Source organism: Poecilia mexicana, unplaced genomic scaffold (assembly GCF_051168715.1).
Source record: "Poecilia mexicana isolate PSO_F unplaced genomic scaffold, ASM5116871v1 scaffold_14, whole genome shotgun sequence".
In the NCBI taxonomy this organism is placed as follows: domain Eukaryota; kingdom Metazoa; phylum Chordata; class Actinopteri; order Cyprinodontiformes; family Poeciliidae; genus Poecilia; species Poecilia mexicana.
The window spans coordinates 9,842,267-9,864,197 of NW_028263383.1; the positions used below are offsets into that span (position 1 = coordinate 9,842,267).

The 21,931-nt window shown below is 36.1% G+C and overlaps 1 protein-coding gene across 1 annotated transcript; it reads left to right on the forward strand.

The window, feature by feature from the left end:
* The first annotated feature begins 57 nt into the window (after positions 1–57).
* lars1b (leucyl-tRNA synthetase 1b) lies at positions 58–20,985 on the forward strand. Its single transcript, XM_015011160.2, has 32 exons — positions 58–193; positions 457–578; positions 1,068–1,155; positions 1,553–1,633; positions 2,008–2,145; positions 2,292–2,453; positions 2,626–2,738; positions 3,229–3,292; positions 3,537–3,625; positions 3,922–4,147; positions 5,220–5,307; positions 6,156–6,232; positions 6,364–6,417; positions 6,528–6,668; positions 6,953–7,030; positions 7,166–7,251; positions 7,452–7,517; positions 7,753–7,835; positions 9,009–9,147; positions 9,482–9,694; positions 10,511–10,568; positions 11,559–11,622; positions 12,849–13,032; positions 13,456–13,546; positions 14,298–14,438; positions 15,142–15,282; positions 16,370–16,480; positions 16,649–16,759; positions 17,555–17,659; positions 18,514–18,609; positions 18,803–18,935; positions 20,230–20,985. The coding sequence occupies exons 1-32, from the start codon at positions 188–190 to the stop codon at positions 20,433–20,435; spliced, it is 3,555 nt and encodes a 1,184-aa protein (XP_014866646.2). The 5' UTR covers positions 58–187; the 3' UTR covers positions 20,436–20,985.
* Positions 20,986–21,931: the final 946 nt, after the last annotated feature.

Sequence of the window (21,931 nt, forward strand, 5' to 3'; positions counted from 1 at the left end):
AGATGTTTTTCAAAGTAAACGCTTAAGACCTCGTGGAGACTGCATTACCCAGAATGCTCTGCGGAAAGCCGATTGTCGGTGTCATCATCCAGACACCGGTGGCGTGGATTTCTCTTATCATTGGAGTTTTATATTATTTCCTCTCTTTAATCTACAGAAAAGCACATTGTTGTCAAATTGTTACAGAATGACGGTAAGTTCTAAGCATGTATTCCAGAGTGATTTGTACTTTTAAAGAGTAAATGAATACACTTTCCATCTTTATGTGTGAACTTATTGTAGCTGAATGCTACTTTAGCTAGCATGAGCTCCCGAGCCAGCTGCCTAAATCTTATGCCAAAAATGAAATCAATGTCGTTATGTTTGCTATTACATTATCAACACGAGTTTACTGATATTTTAAATAGTTGAGAATTTTCTCCAAGAAATAAATTCTTGCTTAACATTGTATTCAAGGAACGAAAGGGAACAGCCAAGTTGGACTACTTGAGAAAGATTGAGTTGGAAATCCAGGAGAAATGGGAGAAGGAGAGAGCATTTGAGAATGACGCACCGTCAACTGTTGGAGAAACTTCAAAGTGAGTAGCTGATGTCACTGTCATTTAGTTTGCCTTGAAAATTTGCTTTGTTGAGGTAACAAAACGGATATTTTATAGTGTACGTTAAATACAATATTTCTTCTGCAGATGTTTCTCGTATTGTGATGAATATGTTGTCATTATTATATTATGGCGCCTGTTGAAGTGAAAGAGAACATAGGTACAGAAAGAATACATTTAATTAAACAGGTACGTCAGCAAATAAGATGTCAAAGCAAACAATTTAACACCAAAAAGCAGTTAAACAAACTTTTACATGACACCCAGATCATATGTTTCTGTTAAAAAATTACAGAAATACCATAAAATGTGAAATTTTAGGGTGACTTTTTTTTTTCATTTCAAGATAAAAATCAAATAACCTTTTCAGTTATAAATCTGTTACTGTCTGGTGTAAGACCCCAGTTACCAAAACAAGAAGAGACTAAAAGGTCTTTATAACTTTAATTTTCTTTATTTTTTTTACAGCAAAAACAAGTACTTTGTCACCTTTCCTTATCCGTATATGAATGGTCGATTGCATCTTGGCCATACCTTCAGCTTGTCAAAGTGTGAGGTAAGTTGGATACTCAGACTAAGGTGGATAGAGAAATGAAATTCATCCTGTTCACTTATTATCACAAATTATTAACAGTTTTTTAAACAACTGTATTACTTGTAGTAAATTCAAAAATAAGGTATGGAAGAAAGAAATCACTGTGATTCTAATGTTAAAACAAATCAGAATCCTGAGCTTAATTTGGTTTTAATTGCAAATTATTAGTTTAATGTTTAATGGACTGTTCATAGAAGTGTGTCTTCCTAAGAAATGTATTGATTGTGCAGCGTGCCCTTGGTTGAAATAATATATTACATAAAAATATTCCAGGATGCTGTGTGTCTGGTAGCTTGAAAATGTTAAAGATCTTCCACTTTTTCCTCTGAGCTTCTCTTGTTCTGATTTGTTCCTCCAGTTTGCTGTTGGCTACCAGTCTCTGAAGGGGAAGAAATGCCTCTTCCCATTTGGTCTGCACTGCACAGGAATGCCAATCAAGGTTGGCATCTTCTTCTTATTTTCATTTTTAGCTACTACAATCTGACTTTGCTTTTACTTTAAACATTAATAGTATAAGAATTCCCACCACGAAATTAATGTAAGTTGCATTATGCAACAAGGTTTTATTTATTCAATGTAGTGAATAAATGTAGTGAATCTGATTGAAGTAGATCAATCAGATTCAAGTACTTGTTGAATCTGAATGTTTTCAACAAAGAGTTTTATGAAAGTAGGTTGCGTTATCATCACATTGGCATTTCTGCTCCATGTAGTCCACTTAAATCAATCAATAATATGATCTTCATTTCCATCACCAACTCTGTTTTAAAGCACCCACAAGCTATATCTCATGCATTGTGTTCACTCTATTAGGCCTGTGCAGACAAGCTGAAGAGAGAGATGGAGCTGTATGGAAACCCTCCCCTGTTTCCAGATGAGGATGAGGAGGAAAAGGAGAAACCCAAGGCTGCTGATGAAATCATCATCAAGGACAAAGCAAAGGGCAAGAAGGTTGGGATCTTCTGACAGTTGAAATAATTTCCTACGTTAAAATTGTGTCTAAGTGAAAACTGAATGGTATTCTATGTTTGTGTTTGTATGTATTTTTAACTACTTTCATGTAAACTGTTTCCACTGACTGAAAATCTCTTTGTCAGAGTAAAGCGGTGGCCAAATCTGGATCTTCCACATACCAGTGGGACATCATGAGGTCTTTAGGCCTAAATGACAATGAAATTGTCAAGTTTGCTCATGCAGAACATTGGCTGGAGTACTTCCCTCCTTTGGCAATCAAAGACCTCAAACAAATGGGAGTCAAGGTGACTAAACATATAAAACTATTGCTTGCAACTGTGTTTTTCCATTTTGTTTATACTCAAAGTAATTAGATTTATATAAATCTGAACTCATTGTGCTTTTTGCCCTTTTTTTGTTGTATCATTGAGGCAAATCACTTTCATCAAAATTTCAATAATCTGTGTTATTCTGTAGGTGGATTGGAGGCGGTCTTTCATCACTACTGATGTGAATCCCTTCTACGACTCTTTCATCAGGTGGCATTTTCTCACCCTGAAAGACAGGAAGAAGATCAAGTTTGGCAAGAGGTACATTTTTAATCAGGCCTTTTTGAACAGTTGCACTTTTGTTCAATTGCGTAAACCTATACAGTTTTTATTTCTTACATCAGTTGAATTTTACTGCTTAGCACAAATTTTCTTGATTTGTTCATGTTTTGTGAGGTTACAGCCAGAAACTTTTAACATATTGTTCAGGAATTTGAAAATTTACAACATGGTGTTGAAATGGAAGAAAATCAAAACGTGTTTTCAAAATTTTAAAAATCATAAAGTTTGGAGTGCATTTTATGTTTAACTCTTTTTGCTATGATACATTTGGAAAAAAAAAAATCAAACTTACCAAGACATGGCTGTCCATCGAAACTGACAACATGTTGTCCTGTTCTGTGCTGTCTTCCTTTTTACCAGCTGAATATAAAACCAATTTCATAGAATGTTTATGAAAAATAAAGGATGACAACTAACTTTAAAGTTGCTTCAATGGAGTTTGGTATGAATATCGTTTACCTCTCTACAGGTACACCATCTACTCTCCCAAGGACGGACAGCCATGCATGGATCATGACAGGCAAACTGGGGAGGTATGCACATTGTGCTTATTAAAATATCAAACACCAAATTCAAAATGTTGTAGTGCACATCAACAATGTTTATTCAATTTACTATGCATGTAAAATATTCAGCTATATCCTAACACCAGTTTATCTAAACTGAAGGCTTGTGATTCCATGTAAATTTGTTTTTCATTTAAAGACATCAAGTGTAACCTTTTTCACACTATGATGACCAAAGTGTATCATTTTGTTTCATTTCTGTCATTTGCAGGGTGTGGGACCTCAGGAATACACACTCATCAAGATGAAGGTGGTTGAACCTTACACTGCAAAATTTAAATCCAAAGTGTTTTATAGCAGGTAAAATATCATGACTATGGTCTTACTTGCTGTGATATGCATTGTTGACTAAGTAATTATTTTTTTCATTTTTTTGCACTGCTTTTAAACGCATAATCTTGTAATTTCCTGTTGCCAAATTGCTTGTTGGAACAGAATTGTGTGATGACTCCTCTTCTTTTCTTTTTGTAATTTCCTAGGATTTTTTTTTCTTTTTTTTTTTCAAGCTTATGTAAATAAATCTGAAACTAATATTACTGAATATCCTAATTCTTCACAAAGAAGTCAGATTTGAATACTTGCTGTCCTCCCCATAGTGGTATGAAAGGCAAAAACATCTTCCTGGTTGCTGCCACTCTGAGACCGGAAACCATGTTCGGTCAGACCAACTGCTGGGTGAGACCCGACATGAAGTATGTTGCCTTTGAAACGGCCAACGGAGACGTCTTCATCTCCACCAGGAGGTCTGCCAGAAACATGTCCTTCCAGGGCTTCACCAAGGAGAATGGAGTGGTGCCAGTGATCATGGAAATACTTGGGCAGGTAGAGAGCCTGTTATGTTTTGCACCCAACAAACACAAGCGATACTAAAATAATAATCAAAAGCCTAGATGAATGAGAGAAAGGCAGGAAACAATGTTGACAGGTTGCCAGACTAATTTGCATTTTGATTTGAGAGATAAATTATTTAATTAAGAAACAAAGCCTCAATATCTGACATGTTCTAGATCAAAATAACTCCAGGACATCAGTTATACAAAAGAAGTGATGAACTTATGTTTTCACATTTATTCAGAGTGAAAAGAAAGGTTCTATGTGGCTGAAGAGAAGAAGGTTTTGAATGATCAAAAGGCTACCTTGGTCAGTCTGATAAGCTCATACTGACCCATTTCAGGCTGTTCTCTGCACTCCATTCAGAGAATTCAGCTCCTTGTCAGAGTGACATTTCTTCTCAGACTGCACAAATGGTAATCATCCATTCTGTGTGACGTAGTTCTGACTGGTGTTGAAATGCTGTGAAAAAACCACATGCTTATGATGAAGATCAGCAAATGACCCCTTTACAGATTAGGATTCAGTCTGTTACTGGGACCCTGGGGAGATGGAAGCTCATGAAATTGGGTTATTGTTGTTAGGGGAATTGAAATCTGAACATTATTTTAACTTCATCCACTACCAGCCTTTCCATCAAGGAAGAGGGTATTTATTAACATCTGCTTTTAAGACAGAGATTTCAGCAACTGGCTTAAACTTGCCCCCAGTAATTGAAATTAAACTTACTCTATTTTAAAGTTCAAATCTATACAATCACAAGCTAGAGCTGAAAACTTGTCTAACTTATGAAGTTAACACTTTACATGGAGGTTGTAGCTTTCAATCATAATGTTCTTAATAAGATTTCAAACTTTGTAAAAGTGTTTAGCAGCCATATATAAATGTAAATGCATCTAAAATATAATCTCTTTTGATGTAAACATAATAATTTGCTGCTTGTTAGTTGTGTCTGAGTTTCTTATAAACATGAACTTTGAATCAGAAATTTGAACTGAATTTAAATATCTGATTCTTAAAGGAGCACAAGTTTTCACTGACATGGCATGGCTTCTGTGTTTAGGACATCCTTGGCTGTGCCCTGAGTGCTCCTCTGACCTCCTACAACATCATCTATGCTTTGCCAATGCTCACCATTAAGGAGGACAAAGGTATGAGTCCTTCAGAATACATGAATGCAGTTCTTTACTGCATTCATTTCTACTAGTCCTTTTGCCAGTGTTGCTCACAACGCCAAAAATGTGTGCTTTTGTAACAGTTCTCTAGAGCTCTTATATGTAGGCAGTTTAGCTGTCATGGGCTTCTTTGGTTTTTTTCGAACATTGTTTTTTTTTTTTTTTCTTGCATTTTTCAATGTTTAAGATATATTTCAAATTTGCATTATATTTTATAAATCAGATGAAAACTTTTATAATGATATTAAATTAAGAGGAACTGACTACAAGTGTCCTAAACACTTTCGTCACAGGTTAATGTAAAAAACATGAAGGGGTTTGAATCCTTTAAAAGGTCAGTGCATATAGTGATGTCCTGATGACGTACTGAATGCTTTTCTTTTTTTTCCACTTGGAGTGTAATTGGTTCCCCAAATAGACCTTTATTATTGCAGATATTAAATTTTTAGCATTTGTTACTGAAAAGCTGCTGTTTGCTCCTAAGTAATTCTTTGTCCTGTTGATGGATTTCTGTAAATATTCATAAATTTAATTTCTGAATCACTAAACCGAAATGTCACAATATCCATATGAATAATAATGACTTTCTCATGCTCAATCTGTCATCTTGTCTTGAAGGGTTATGGAATGTAATGAGCAACAGTAAATGAGATCATGTTTGTGTGTCCTTTTTCACAGTTCGTTTGTTGCTCCAGTGCTTGCTGCACAGCAGATAATGAAATGTGGCAGCATGGGGCATTTATTAGATTTGGAACCAAGTAGAATGAAATAAATTAGTTTTGTTCATGTGCATTTTCTTGCACTTTTCTTCTCCTCGTCTCCAGGTACTGGGGTTGTTACCAGCGTGCCATCTGATGCTCCTGATGACATTGCTGCTCTCAGGGACATCAAAAAGAAACAGGTGACATAAACTTCTGCTCTAAGAGAATAACACCTCTGTGAATCTTTTTCTGCTTAAATAATGTCTGCTGTGCAATTCATTGAGAATTCATAGAAAAAATAAATAATTATTAATTCTTGCATTTTCTACAGGCTCTAAGGGAAAAATATGGAATTGAGGATAAGATGGTGTTGCCTTTCGAGCCGGTAAGCAACTCTTTTAAAAGTAATTTTGGTTTCACTTAGACTGAACATATTTATGTAAATGTACTTTTCAGTGTAACATCATTTATCATTTTTAAATGCCTACACCTCAGGTCCCCATCATTGAAATCCCAGGCTTTGGAAACCTTTCAGCCCCTCTCGTCTGTGATGAGCTGAAGATCCAGAGCCAAAATGACAAAGACAAACTGGCTGAAGCCAAAGAAAAGGTCTACCTGAAGGGATTTTATGAAGGGGTAGGTTTCAAACAACTACAGGAGGATTTAACTTTAGGTTTGAAGGGTTTCTTTATAAATACTGGGTTGAATATAAAATTATCCACTGATGTTTGTATTTCTTTATTTGGTTTTGACAGTTTTTTTTCTTCTTAAGAGCTTGTTTTGTTCCATGTCACAGTCATGCACACAATTCCTGTTTGTCTTGAAACTCTACAGAGACATTGCCCACTTAATGATGTGAGAAGTTTTAAAATAATTACATTTCCTTAATATTAATGAACCTTTGTGAATAAATGTCTCAGATCATGCTAGTTGAGGGATACAAGGGGCAGAAGGTTCAAGATGTGAAGAAGCCGATCCAGAGGATGATGGTTGAGAAGGTAACATGTTTAACTTCATCTGGATTTAGTTCTTTATACGTCTGTGCACAGATGTGTTAGTGTGGGGGGTTTGTATAATGCATGTTTTCATATTACTTTACAATTCTCAGTTTGTACAATGTTTATATGTTACAGGGTGAGGCCTTGATTTACATGGAGCCTGAGAAACAGGTCATGTCACGTTCAGCTGATGAGTGTGTGGTGGCGCTTTGTGACCAGTGGTAAGTGCAATCTTTGTTATATAGAATTGTATTTTTGTCATTTGAATACATTTTTATTTCTATTTATGGGTATTGAGTGTTTTGAATTTCATCTAAGATACATGCTTTAATTGGTTCATTCATTCTAAAGAATTTCATATTTGTGATTTGCTTCAGTCTCTGAAAAGATCAATAAAACTATTGCTTTGGTATTTGAACAGGTATTTGGACTACGGGGATGCTGAGTGGAAGCAGCAGGCCAATGCAGCCCTCAAGTCACTGGAAACGTAAAAACAATGACTTCTTTATCTAAATATTTTTTTGTTTTGTGTGGTTTGAGTCCACTTCTCAGGGGTCTTATAACAAGTCAGAAATGCTTGTTTCCTATAAAGGAAATGCATATTTATCTCCAGTGTTCTTAGGGTTTTTTTTTAAACTGTTGGAAAAAAAATATGAAAAGGTAAAACACTGCAAGGCCAAAATAATTTACCTACTCTGTATTTTTTGTGTACAAAATTCTAGATTTTGTGAGGAGACTAGAAGAAACTTTGAGGCAACTTTAGCCTGGCTGCAGGAACATGCCTGCTCTCGTACCTACGGACTTGGTAGGTTTACAGTTTTGTGTAATGGGTTCAATAACATGAAAAAATCCCCATAATTCTGTTTCTTCCTTGTTTCTTGTTCACCTGACATGCAACCATGTAAAAGATGGAAGAGAGCAGTGTGACACCTGAAAGTTTCAAACTGCTGTTTGTATAAAGGTGTTTTGTCTACAGATGGAGACAAAGGCCTGGTCACAGAGCATCTAGCACTAGCTTGTGCTCCTGCAGGAACAGATGCAGTATGGAGCCTAAATAAAATGCTAAATATATCCTGCATTCTTGTAGATTCAAATAAAATGTTTTATTAAAGTTTTTTTTCTAAAATAAGTAAAATATTTGATAAATGTGATTACAGTTAGTTTTATAATTTGAGGACATAAAACTGCATTTGGCGTAGTAAAATCCTTACTGTAGAAATAATCTACTGTTTCTGTAAGGACAATACAGAAATAATAGATTTTGTTGCATTTATTGAAATCTCAGTACTGTGAGAAAATATCTATCTGTTGTTTTTGGCTAAAAATGTGTTGCTGCTTAACAAGCACAAATAGTAGTCTAAAAATAGCAATTACAATCAGCTATTTGAAGCATTTATACAGCAGTTATTGATGCCCTCAAGGAACGATTAGTGGGAAATGGGTCAAAAAGCTTAAATAACAAACACATTAATTCAGATTTTTAAGCTGCAAATATTAGAATATTGGAGTTTCTTGTTGCTTGTCACATGGTGCCTAATTGTTTTTCTCTAGTATGGTAACTGATACGATTATTTTCCATCATTACTTGTAACACAAAAAGATGAGCCAAGAGGATCTGGAACTAAAAACAAACTAAACATGGATTTTTGCTCCTCTTCCCCATAGCTTTGTTTTTAAAGTATAAAATCCAGGTTATCTGTCATAACAGCTGTTTAGAGATTACTTGTGGTTTTGTCTTCTGGCATCACCAGATTGCATCGCTGTTTATTTTAGGAAGGATTACACAACTCAATCCAAATCTCTACCAAGAATTCTTTTGTCTGAATGTGAACCAAGTGACTGCTAATTTATTTAATTAGCAGTCTTAATCATTTAATCAGTACAAAGTAATGAATATTATTTTGTCTTTTAAAGTATTTTTGTTGTGTATATCATTGGTTGTCTGTCTGTGTGTGACTCTGTCCCGTGGTTACCATAGGAACACGACTGCCTTGGGACGAGCAGTGGCTGATCGAGTCTTTATCGGACTCTACAATCTATATGGCTTACTACACTGTAGCCCACCTCCTCCAGGGAGGTGTGCTGAACGGACAAGGGGACTCTCCACTGGGCATCAAGTAATTATTCGCCACACACAGACCTGCACTTGAAGCAAATATTGAACTTGAAGCTATTTATGTCTGTTTTTTTCCACTCTTTGTCTTTTTTTTTTCTCTGCAACAATCAACCAGACATTTTATTCCAGAGAGTTAGAATAGAGAAAACTCTTTAAAAATATCTTCTAACAAATGAAGAAAACTGATGCTGGAATCCACAACTTCGTATCACTGAAGTTTGCTATAAGCACCTAAATACATCGCTCTCTCAGCAGAATACCAGATTCGTTAAAGTTTATAGTCACCCCATTATTCTGTTCCTCCTGCCCTTAGCCATGATTTCCTGCTTTGACAGGCCAGAGCAGATGACCAGAGAGGTATGGGACTTTATCTTCTTTAAGTCGTCTCCTTTCCCCAAGACCGACATCCCTAAGGAGCATCTACAAAGGCTGCGGAGGGAGTTTGAGTTCTGGTACCCAGTGGATGTCCGTGTGTCTGGAAAGGATCTTGTGCCCAACCACCTCTCCTATTACCTGTATAACCATGTAGCCATGTGGCCTAAAGACAGGTGAGTTTTTCCTGTTTGACCTGCCGGTATAATGCAGGTTAAACTTTTACAGTTTTATTTATTTAGTTTAAAGTTGGGAGTTGTAGTTAACGTGAAAAATGTAAATGAAAACAATGCCTTTCAAAAAAGACTTTGATTTTTAAAAAATATTTTAAATCAAGTTCTACACACACTGTAGAGGCCTACAGCTGGAATATAGCCAGTCTAAATTCACTGCAGTTCATCTTTTCTCTTGTGAGAATAATGTTGTCCATTATTTCTGGACTAAAATTCACAAGCATTAAAAAATTATCATCAGGTTTTAAATCATCATCAGGTTTTAAATCATCATCAGGTTTTAAATCATCATCAGGTTTTAAATCATCATCAGGTTTTAAATCATCATCAGGTTTTAAATCATCATTAGGTTTTAAATCATCATCAGGTTTTGTCGTGGTTGATGCAAACTGTTACAGATTTCAGCCACTCCAATGTGTACCGTTATGAATGTGTTCTTTGTTGTAATATCACATTTGTGTCAATGTTTGCCATTTATTTCCCCTGTAATGCCTATGTGCCGAAAACATTTCTATCCTTCGGAGTAGTTTCTTAGAGGGCCATTGCTGATGTAGCAGATGAAGTCTCCAAATGACTTGAAACCTTTTGAATAATGGGGCGTGGAGCACTAACAGGGCCTTAACTGTATTTTTGTTTTATATTTTTATATCTTTCAACAAAGTTTCAGATGCTGCTCTCCACCATCAGCAAAACGACGGGGGAGGAAATTCATGTTGGAAACCCAACATTAATAGAATTAATGGATTTTTTCTGTTACAGTGGGAAGTGGCCTCAGGCAGTTCGAGCAAACGGACACCTGCTCCTTAACTCGGAAAAGGTAAGTCAAGCATTTTTAGATCATAATGATCTTATTTTTAGTGATACTAAAGCCTGAAGAGTCTATAAAGCGTTTTTATTCCCCTTTTTTTTATAAAGGCAGAAAATTGTATATTTTGTTTTTATGAAAGATTTAGAAATAAATCTTAGAATGTAAGATTTTTGCTAAATGCAGAATTTAGATAACCATTCTCCGTTTTTGTTTTGCTGTTTAAAATAATTGGTTTTTTTGTGGCTGAAGCTTGAAGTAGTTTGTTTCGAAGCCTTCTAGGGGACACGGGGAAAATTTCTTTTGCATTACCTCGCAATATTTGCTGGTTTATTTTTGTATACAATCACAAATGTCAATTTAAAATTTCAAATGCATATACATTTAAAGAGCCTCAGTGTTTATACTTAACTCTTTGGTGCAAAAAACTGATTTATTCAAAAATTGATCTATTCACTGCATGTTTATGTCTGTGTGTGTAAGGCTGTGTGAAAACGGCCTGTTAAACCACTCAGACTACCAACAGAAACAAGACACAATCAAAAATAGTCCAAATAGTTAGGATGTATTTGTTATTTCCCTCCTTTTTATTTCTTTCTTATGGAAAGTTTCTGTTTATATCATAGGTTTGTGGTGCATTTCTATCCTAAAGAAAAATATATAAAAATTTCACAAAAATCTATTAACATACATGGAACAACCTCAAAAAGCCTTATATTATCGCAGAAAGTGCGATGACCACTGTAAGAAAGGCTTACAATATTCAACTATGCTGCATGAACTAATCAGTAGTTCATGCGAGGTAACAGAAAACATATTGCGAGGTTCTGCAAAAGAGAAAATTTTCCCCAGTTTCTCTAAAGGGCTCCCGAACTTTGTAAAGTGTTTTAAGTACTTTTTGAAGTTGCTTAGTTTACCGTAATATGTACCTGTTTTTTGGTCATCTGAAGCTGATCATCTCTGTCTGGAGTTCTAATTCAATGCAATTTGTTCTTTTACTAGATGTCCAAATCAACAGGAAACTTCCTCACTCTCAGCCAAGCCATCAGCAAGTTTTCAGCTGATGGTAATGTCAGTTTCTTCATCTGTTCTGCATCTTTTTGCATTTTATGTATCATCTTCAATCTTGTCTTCTCTTTCTCCTTATGAGAGTTTTCTTGTCCACTACAGTGTATTTTTACACTACATAGGGTATTCCACTGGATTATGTTGTAAACATTTTCTGTCCATCTAGTGGTTATAATTGAACATGAACACAATCGTATTCGCAGGTTACGATTGTGTTAGTTGCTCCTGGCTATTATGAACAGCTTTTTCTTTTTATTTAATTTTTTAAAGCTATTCATAACAGCCCAAAGCAACTCTTAATTGTTATGGTAGTATTTTTGTGTTTGCTTAATTTTGAATATTCTTAAATCATTTAAAAGAACCACAAATAATGCCCAAAGTGTGCAGTTTCTTGGGCCTAACTCATTTTTATTGGCCTTGCGTAGTCAGATTATGTGTCTTAAATCCTAAATCATGCATTCACATAGTTGACTCAAGAGGCTGCCTTCATAATAGAAACAAAAAAGTGGAGATAATTTTAGGATGCCATGGGGACCAATAAGAATTAATTTGGATATGTTTTAAAAAATCTTGTGTTTGTGTGAACTGCTGCATGTATTACTTAGACCATCATTAAAATATTGAAGTAGAAGCTTCTCTTCCTCCAAAGCCTTTTGAATAACAGGGATTAAAGATGCACCAATTTGAAAAGTTGCAATATTTATATCAATATTATTAATGCTGTTATGACTTATAACCGATATTTAGCAATGTTGGATATATTTCCCTACTCTTTTGATCGTCGACATTGTTTCTCTGCTTTAATTAAACGTCCTGTGCTGCAGCACTGTTACATGACCAACCAAACACCACATGACCAAACAAACACCACATGACCAAACAAACACCACATGACCAACCCCCCTCCTCAACCTGAAACACATACACAAATGGAAACAAGAGAAAAATGGAAATCAGTTATTAATATCAGCCCACTTTTATTTATGGGACAGACACCCATATGTTAAAAAATAACTAACATCGGGCGTACTGACATTAATGCAAATGCATCATGCATCCCCAGTTTAAATGAAACAAATTATAAATGTAGGGAGTGTTATGTGCGGTGTTTGCATTGTGTATATGCACTAAACACATTTCTTTTAAACACAACCCATTTTTCAGACTACATAATCTAAGTGAAGTTTGTGTTCTGTGTATTTTGCATCGCTTTGCTCTTTTCAGGTATGCGTCTGGCTCTAGCTGACGCTGGGGACACGGTGGAAGACGCTAACTTTGTGGAGACCATGGCTGATGCCGGCATTCTTCGCCTCTACACGTGGGTGGAGTGGGTGAAGGAGATGATCGCTAACCAGAACAACCTGAGGACTGGGCCCGCGGACACGTTCAACGATCGTGTGTTTGCAAGGTATGTGGGAAAATGAGCTGAGTAATGAAGTTTGTAAAGATCAAGAACTTGATAAAATGTTTAAGTTAAGCTAGATGGGATGCATTTCTTTTCATATTATCTGGAATCTGTCTTCACAATAATCTTGACAGTGCATTTCAGAAGGATGTTTTCTCTTAATTTTTTAAAAATAGTTTTGAATTTGATTAAAATTCACCCTAAAACATTTTTGAGTAACATATTTCTTTACTTGCAATTTGTACCTACTAATTATGAGGCACTTTCTGCAATAAGGTTGTCTCTTATAACAAAAGACTCTCATGTCTTTTGCATTGTGAAAACACTGAAGTTTTATGAAAATGAGCATTCTATCTCCAGAGCAACAGTTCTGCTATTCTTATGTCTTTATATAATATAATTACATGGACTTTATCTTTTCTGCAGTGAAATTAATGCAGGCATCTTGAAGACAGAGCAGCATTATGAGAGGATGATGTACAAGGAGGCTCTGAAGAGCGGCTTTTTTGAGTTCCAGGTAAGTACATTAAGTTTCTGAGAAATATCTTTAGCTCAAAAAATAAGAATGTCTCTAAAGCTTTGAGATTACGCTATTATGAGAAGTGTTATGAACAATTAAAATCTCTGTAATTTTTTCAGAGTATATAAAAATAGAGCAATTAAAATTTGTAAGGCAAGTGTCTAAAGAGCTAAGATCTGTTTGTAAATAGTTTTCAATGTGATGTAGCCTATAATGTTTTTTTGGGGGGGGTGTCACTCTATGAACAAGCTAGTCCACCAACCAATTTTTAACTGATTCAGGAATTTCTTTTAAATAATTGTATTTAAAAGCATATTTTTTTGTTTGTTTTTCTTTATATTAAAAACCTTACCAATACTAATAAAGTTAATCTTAGTAAATCTTTACAACTTCTAAACTGAACATGCTTTGCTGTTAATGATGCTGATTCTAAAGGAATGCCTCATGAAATTCTTGGTTGAAATTGAGAAACAACTGAGTGATGCATCAGGGGAATGACTCTGATTAACACAATTTTGTGATATGCAAGTCTGATCAGCTTTGACAGAAAGCACATTTATTTAGATTTGTTGCTGTTGGATCGTGCTACTAAAGAACACACTGATCCTTGCAGATCTGTTTTCTTTCCATCTCCTTTTACCCTTTCATGTATCCATTTCGAAGCACTTATCAGGGATAGTTCTAGTTTTGTTGTTGAAGCATTGTGCACAGTTGTGGATGTTTAAAACTGTCCATGTTTTTGCTTTAGGCATCTAAAGATAAGTACCGTGAGCTGGCTATTGAAGGCATGCACAGAGACCTGGTCTTCCAGTTCATAGAGAGACAAACACTGCTGCTGGCCCCCATCTGTCCACACCTCTGTGAATACACATGGAGTCTACTGGGCAAGGTAGGTAACAGACTTTTGGCATGTCTCTGCTTTACGTGTTCACAGTGTGCTCTCAGGGTATAAATCTGGCTTTGATTCTCTCCTCCCATCCTCTCTTCGGGCTTTTTCCTCGTCATAGACTTTTACATACAACAGAGAAATGCAGCCAACCAAAACGGGTCACCGTAATGTGTTAATTTACATTCCTGAAGAGCACCTGGGATCGGAAAGCTTAAACTTCCATGTTCACGGCTGGCCCGCAGTAGCACTTGTTCCCACTGCTCATTTACTGGTGTGAAATGGCTACTGACAAGATCCCAGTGGTGAAATCCAAGTCTGCTGGGAGCCTGTCTTCACACTGAGCCGTTTCCTCTGCACTCACTGCTACACGCTTCCTGTAGCACTGAGAGCCATGAATATTTTTAACACTCAAATTTGTGAATATAAAAGAGAACTGCTGTGTTGGAGATATGTTTTTCAGTTGTTGCTTAGCAACAACAAAAGAGCCCCCCTCACCTACCTTTATTTTCCCCTGATCCTGTGCTTGGTACCACAAGCTGAAATCATATGTTGTTTTTCCACACGCTCAAGCACAACTGAGTCCTGCTAGGGCAATTACATAAGCACTGTGGCTTTTGATTATGTAATTGATGAGACCAGTTTTTGTTTCCACTTTTTTAAAATAAGAATCTCCTTTCACTCGTCTCCTGCTTGCCTCTCACAGACTGGTTCTCTGATGAAGGCATCATGGCCCATGGCCGGACCCGTCGATGAGGTTCTGATTCGTTCTTCTCAGTACCTGATGGAGACGGCACACGACCTCCGTCTGAGACTCAAAGCATACATGCTTCCTCCCAAAAACAAGGTATAATACGTCACGAGGATCTTGAAAAGGCTTCACATTTATTTTAACGTTCTGAAACGTGTAAGATGTTGCACGTTCTTTACATTGTAGATATGATGGCTCTTTGTAAGAGTAAAAATCTATTTTAAAATTAATCACACTCTTTTCATAGTTTCTTTTTTTTCTTGTTGAATGAAAACCAAACCTTTTGTTCACAAAAACTCCAACAGCCAGAAACTGGAGGCTGAGTGTTTTTTCTCTGTCAACAGATGTTTCACAGTTTATTATTGTTGAAGCACAACAATGAGGAAAAAAATGAATAATAAAAAAAAAAACGACTTCAGACTAGAGAGGGCTTTTGTTTAAATGAGATTTTTTTTCTTGACCGTCAGGGTAAAAATAATGTATTATGATTTCAGAAGCAAAATGAAACAAGAAGAAATGTTGCTTTGGGGTTTTCTTTATTTCTCTGTGTGTCATGCCTGAAATGCAGCAGTTGTGGATTATTGATGCCGAGCTTCCTGCAGCATCTGTTATCCTTAGATAAACCAAGAGTGTTAAGTCTTGTGTTGACAATGGAAAAGTTTGTCTGTTCATTATCTGGATTTCTGCAGCTGAGAGAGAAAAACAAAGCAGGTACTGACAGTGTATCTAAGACAGGCGATATTTTGGGCTCCCATGCTGAAGTTATTGATTTGTTACCAATGTTTTGGGAGCACAGGGGCAGAACTGGAAGAGAACAGGAAAAGAAGGAAACAAACAACTGGAAGGACTGACTTCAATTTTATGACATGGTTTCATATTTAATCTTTGTTAGAAAGTAGAGATTTCTGATAATATATTTCATATTTTTTCCTCACATGAACCTTTTCGCCATCATGACTCATGTGGTACAGTCTGTATGTAGGCAGCTGCCATGTACTTTAAATGAACAGATCACTCACTAACGAGCATCAAAAAGCATATGTATTTGTTATATCATCCTAAGTAACCCCAAAGTTGTATTCCATTGCAACCACCTTGTGTTGTGAGTTACCAACGAATCAATCACATCTAAAAGGTTGTTTTTATTTATTTTTTTCTTAAGTGCATTTTTCTCTTTTCATAGAAAGGTGACTCTAAGCCCCCTGCTAAGCCGTCCCACTGCACTATTTATGTGGCTAAGAGCTACCCTCCATGGCAACACAGCGCCTTATCTCTGCTCGGCAAGCACTACAAGGTAAAAATAAATAAAATAAAAAAACCTTCCACAGAACAATGTTTGTTTGCTCTTTATTTTTTATATAGTTTTGCTTAAGACACGGTGCAAGTTGATCCTGGGGCTCGTTCAGCTGTTCACACTCAGCTTTTGTTTAAATCTGTAGCACCTCTTTGTGTTTGTGACCAGAGCAACAACGGGATCCTGCCAGACAACAAAGTCATAGCCAGCGAGCTGGGAGCCCTGCCTGAGCTGAAGAAGTACATGAAGAGAGTCATGCCATTTGTTGCCATGATCAAGGTATTTATTATTAGTTTTAAGGGTCACATTGAAAGTGCACTATTCAGGCTTTTTCTGGCAAATACCAGTTTTTGATTCTGATTTTGACCAATTCTCATTTTCATTGATTTAAGGCCTAATACATGTAACGTGAAACTAATATGATGTAGGGTTTTTGATTGATTAAATATTTCAGAAAAGATGCAATCTTGAGATTTATCCCTGCTAATGCATAAAAACTATATTTTATTTATTAATGCAAGGCTGTAGAATTTGACAGATTTTTTGTTCAGTTTAAATCTTTACTCCAAACTTTCACAAACACAACATTATCTTTCATCATTGAGATATAGTCTCACTTTGAAGTGTCTCCTGTGGTAGGGCTAAGGTAGGCAATGTTTTGTACCGACTGTATATGTTATTATATATATATATATATATATATATATATATATATATATATATATATATATATATATATATATATATATATATATAATATGTGTATTTGATTAAAGCAGCTAATAATAATGCTGATCAAAGGCATTTCTCTTTTAAAAATGTATGAGTCACTTCTCTTAGGTGTGTTAGTCTTTATTCAAGTGATCAAACAGAATAACCCTGGTAATATTTATGATAAGCTTCTTTATTTATTTATGGCTCTTTATGTCTTTTAAGCTCATCCTGCAGATACATGGTGTACATTTATAGTAAAGTGTCCTGTTTCCAATAATTATTTTCTGCAGCTGAGTTGTTAGTACTTTTAGCATTATATTCACATCCAACTTTCTGTGTGATTGCGTCTGTGTTTTTTAGGAGAACCTGGAGAAGAACGGGCCCAGGGTCTTGGATCTAGAGCTGGAGTTTGATGAGCGAGCGGTTCTCATGGAGAACCTGGTGTACTTAGCTAATTCTCTGGAGGTCTGTGACTTCACTCTCTTCAGATTCAACACAAACAAAGTTTCATCTGTTCTTGCTCACAATGCTTTATGATTTTCAGTCTTCTGTGACCAAGCTGGCAATGATTATCTGTAATATTTATCTATAACCAACTTTATTTTTCTCCAAAAGGCTTAATACTGACAAACTAGCACATATTTGAAAATTAAACCTATATGTTTGCACAGAAACTAAAAGGCTAACCTAGAATGTTCATGCATTTCAAGGACTGGATGTTACATGGTGTATTTCTTGCTGGACAAACCAGTAGTTAGACAAAGGTCCCATCAGTGATACTTCACTGAGAAAAGAGCGGTCAGCAGAGAAGAGGTGTAGATGGTTAAATGACTTCAGTTTGCTGCTTTAAAATGGCTTCTACTGAACTCAGATCACTGGGGAGCTGTTGCTTTCTAAGTAATAAAGTGGCCTTAGATTGCTCCCAGCCTGTCTACATGGATAAAAATAATGGTAAAATGCAGAAGCCAAATTCCATCCTATGCAAAGCATGCTGGGTACAGCGTGCTTTGCATAGGAAACTAAATGAGCAAATGGTGTAAAAAAAAAACAAAAAAACTTTCTGTCTTGCAGCTCTGTTCAGTATTCTGTTTTACATCTAGTTTAACTTCCAGTTGCTGTTTTCACTCCAAAAATACAGAAAATGTGTGACATTCTGGTGTAAGACCAGGCGATAAGTCTGGGATTACTGTTTGAGTCTAGTTAACGCTGCCAGTCTGTGCCAGTAGAGCAAACACACACAAAACATCTGAGCAGTGCACCGTTGTGGTTGGTCTGCTCAGCTGTGCACTGATATGTTTTCCCCTGTTTCCCCCCTGCAGTTGGAGCAGATTGATGTCTTATTTGCATCAGAGGCTGATGACAAAGTGAAGGAGGATTGTTGCCCTGGGAAACCGTTCAGTGTGTTTAGATCAGAGGTAAAGGCTCCTGATGTGTAATGGATGCTAAAAAAATGTTATTAAATAACTAATAATAATTAAAATAGTTATTTCTGAATGTTATTTTTTTATGTTCAACTGCAGGTTTGTTTGCATACATGATGCATCATGTTGTCTTTATGTTGATGATTAACAAAATTATAACAAAATAAACTTTGTTGTTCTTTCCAAGCCTGGAGTCGCCATGTCCCTGATCAACCCTCAACCAGCCAACGGCCTGTTTTCCACAAAGCTGGACATCCGGCAAGGAGACAGCAAAGACACCATTGTCCGTCGACTAGCCAAAGTCAACAGACTCATAAAAGGTCAGCAGCACATTTTGAAACTCAACAAAAACTTCTTATTATAAGTCTGTATTTTAGAGAGCATAAATGTATTTACTCTGTTTAGATAAAATAATCTGTAAACCGGAGAGTCTCTTTGGAGCTGATTCATATTTTTGGTTTGTCACACCTCCTGGTGGATAAGCAAATTCAGATGCGTGTTGTTTACAAATCTGCCTTGGAAATGACTTCCCTGAGCCTTTGCCATCTGCCAGTATAGAAATGTAGAAAACGGAAATTGTGCATTCACTAGCCTTTTGACCTTTTTCCAATCTAAACTGTAGCTAGATGCATGCTGATTGCTGAAATTACCCCTGAGATGTGCCTACAGCTTGGAAGTCCAGCTGTTACAAATTTAGTTAGATTAGGTCAATGAAGCCAGAATAGCATGCAGTCTAAAGAAAATTTCATTGTGCTGCGTTAGTTTGTGTTTTGTAATTTATTCTTTATGTTTAAACCATTAACCTGACAGGCACTGCAGATAACAGTTAGCCTTTATGGCTAAATCTGGTATGTTGTGGTGCAGGACTGAAGAACTCCCTTTAATTTGTTGATACTAAAACATATTTTTTTCATCTTTCTTAAGTAAAGCCCCATATTTTTTGGTCTATAAATGCATCAACCCAATGTAGTTTGAAATCATAACATCCAGATGGGTATAATTCAGAATCTGCCATTCAAGCTTTAAAGAAAAGCCTGAAATGACTTGGAAGAGCCTAATCACTGCATTTCTCATAAAGATTAAACATAAACCTTAACGAAACCTGTAATGTAACGCAGTTTGAAGATTTATTTAAAGATTTATTATCTGACACTTTTTTGCCCAGCACATATGTACATATTTTTGTTATTAATATCAAAATGGGCTAAAAAACAACTTAACTCACTTGTGTTCAGGTCAATCATTATGGTTTAAAAAACATTTAGGCATGTCTGTTAACTATTTGTCTAGGGTTTCTTGACTTTGTAGTCCTTTTTTCTCCATTTCCTTTTCTTTTTTTTTCTTTTATGTCTGTCATATTTTTTATTGGGGTTTTTATGATCACTCATGTAATCTTGCACAACACTTCAACTCTGTCTGGGGAAAATATGGCTCCTATAAATTAATATGAATTCTCTGTGATTATGTCATCCAGTTAATGACCACATTCTGTTTTATCTCACTTCCTTCCACACTTTGTCTTTTTTGCCTCTTTTCTATTTGTTTTTTGTTGTTTTTTTTATCTTCATTTTCTGCCTACCCCACTGACTCTTGTTTTCTTAACCTCACCACTAGATCTGTCCAGAGTGAAGCTGATGAGGTATGAGGATCCTGTGCTCGGCCCACGGTGTGTGCCCATATTGGGACAGGAGGAGAAAGGCAAGCTGCCCATCTCCAGCAAATCTGTGTTCAACATAAATCTGGATGAGAAGAAGGTCACTCTGGCTGACAACGGCCTCACTGTAGACATCGGAGATACTTTGGTGTATCTGATCCAATAATGTACAACAGGCCGTCTCACAGGCACAAAGGAGCAGGTTCAGCAGTTTCTTTGTAACATTTCAAAAGCTATTACAGTTAGAACAAAAGCCTTTTCAGTCAGAAGACGCACAAAAAGATCACTTTTCCTTTACTTTTAATTTGTGGACACCTACAGTTAATTAGAATTGACAGCTAAATAACACCAGAATCTAGCATTTGTTTCACAGTACTAGTACATCAGTCTGCTGTATGAAATAGTCTTTTTTTTAGAAGGTTCAGGTTTGGCAGTTTTGTAAATGGTCAGTCTTTTCCTGTCTGGTATTTTGAGTTTTTAAGCTTTTAAACAATCCACCACCTCCTCCCCCTCACACTTGTGTTCATTGTCAGGCAGCTCCTGCTGTGATCTGAATGCCTGATGTTGTCATATAAATGGAAATGTGTCTGGTGTTATTTTATACATCAAATGTGAGAGATATCATGTCTCTTCAGCTTGTTGGGCAGCTTTTATATTTTCTAGCTGTCAGTTGTGCTTGTCTGGGTTTTCCACAAAAATAAAAATATTTGAATGTTTGCAATTTGTTTGTCTCTGTTTGTTTATGCAGTCTAAGCTATAGTAGAAAAATATTCCACATGAGAACTAAACTTGCACCTTTAAATGAATACATTCTCTGCAAAATCCTGTTTGCTTCCTTAATGTTGGCCATAAAGTTGATATGGCTGAATATTATGTGAAGCATAAAGACAGTTTGAATGTTTTGTTTGGTTAATATAATTTATCCAAAAACATCAAATTTCCATTTAAAATGCAATAAATGGATTTTCTCGGTACATTCAAAGAAACAAAAACAGACACCCGTTTGTTTTCAAAGGAATGTTTCCAGACCGAAGCAGGACTGTGTGAAGTATTTTATGACTGTTTGTTTTTATTAAGCCAAACGGGGGTTTTGAGCATGAACAGCCTGCTTGGGTCAAACCACTAATCAATTTTAACTCTGGACTTTGACTGGGCTACTTCAAACAACGAAGCCCCAGACAGTCAAACTACTACCTCTGTGTTTGACTGAAGGATGTTATTTTCTGAAATGCTGTTAGATTTATACAAGGTATAAAAGGATGCACACTTTCCAAACAGGTCTCCTTTTTGTCTCATCGATGCACAGAATATTTTCTCAAATGTTGAGATCATCAAGATGCGTCTGTCAAACCTTTTCTCTGCCCTTTCTTTGTTTTGCTGAGCTTTGGTTTTTCAATCTGGACTCCCTCTGTGGAAGCCCTTTTTTAATGAAAACTGACCACATTTTGCATTACCCTCTGTTTGCCCTCTGTGTTTGAGGGGGCAAAGTCACTTTCACCCAAGGAACTGTAGCAGCCTGAGTTGTTTTAAAGATTCTTCCAGAAACCAACAGTGACTTGTTAGGGAGAAATAAGCAATCAGAAATACGGCTTTTAATGCCTCTTTCTACCAAAAAATAAATGTTACCATATTTAAGAGATCCTAAACCAAATTAAAAAACCT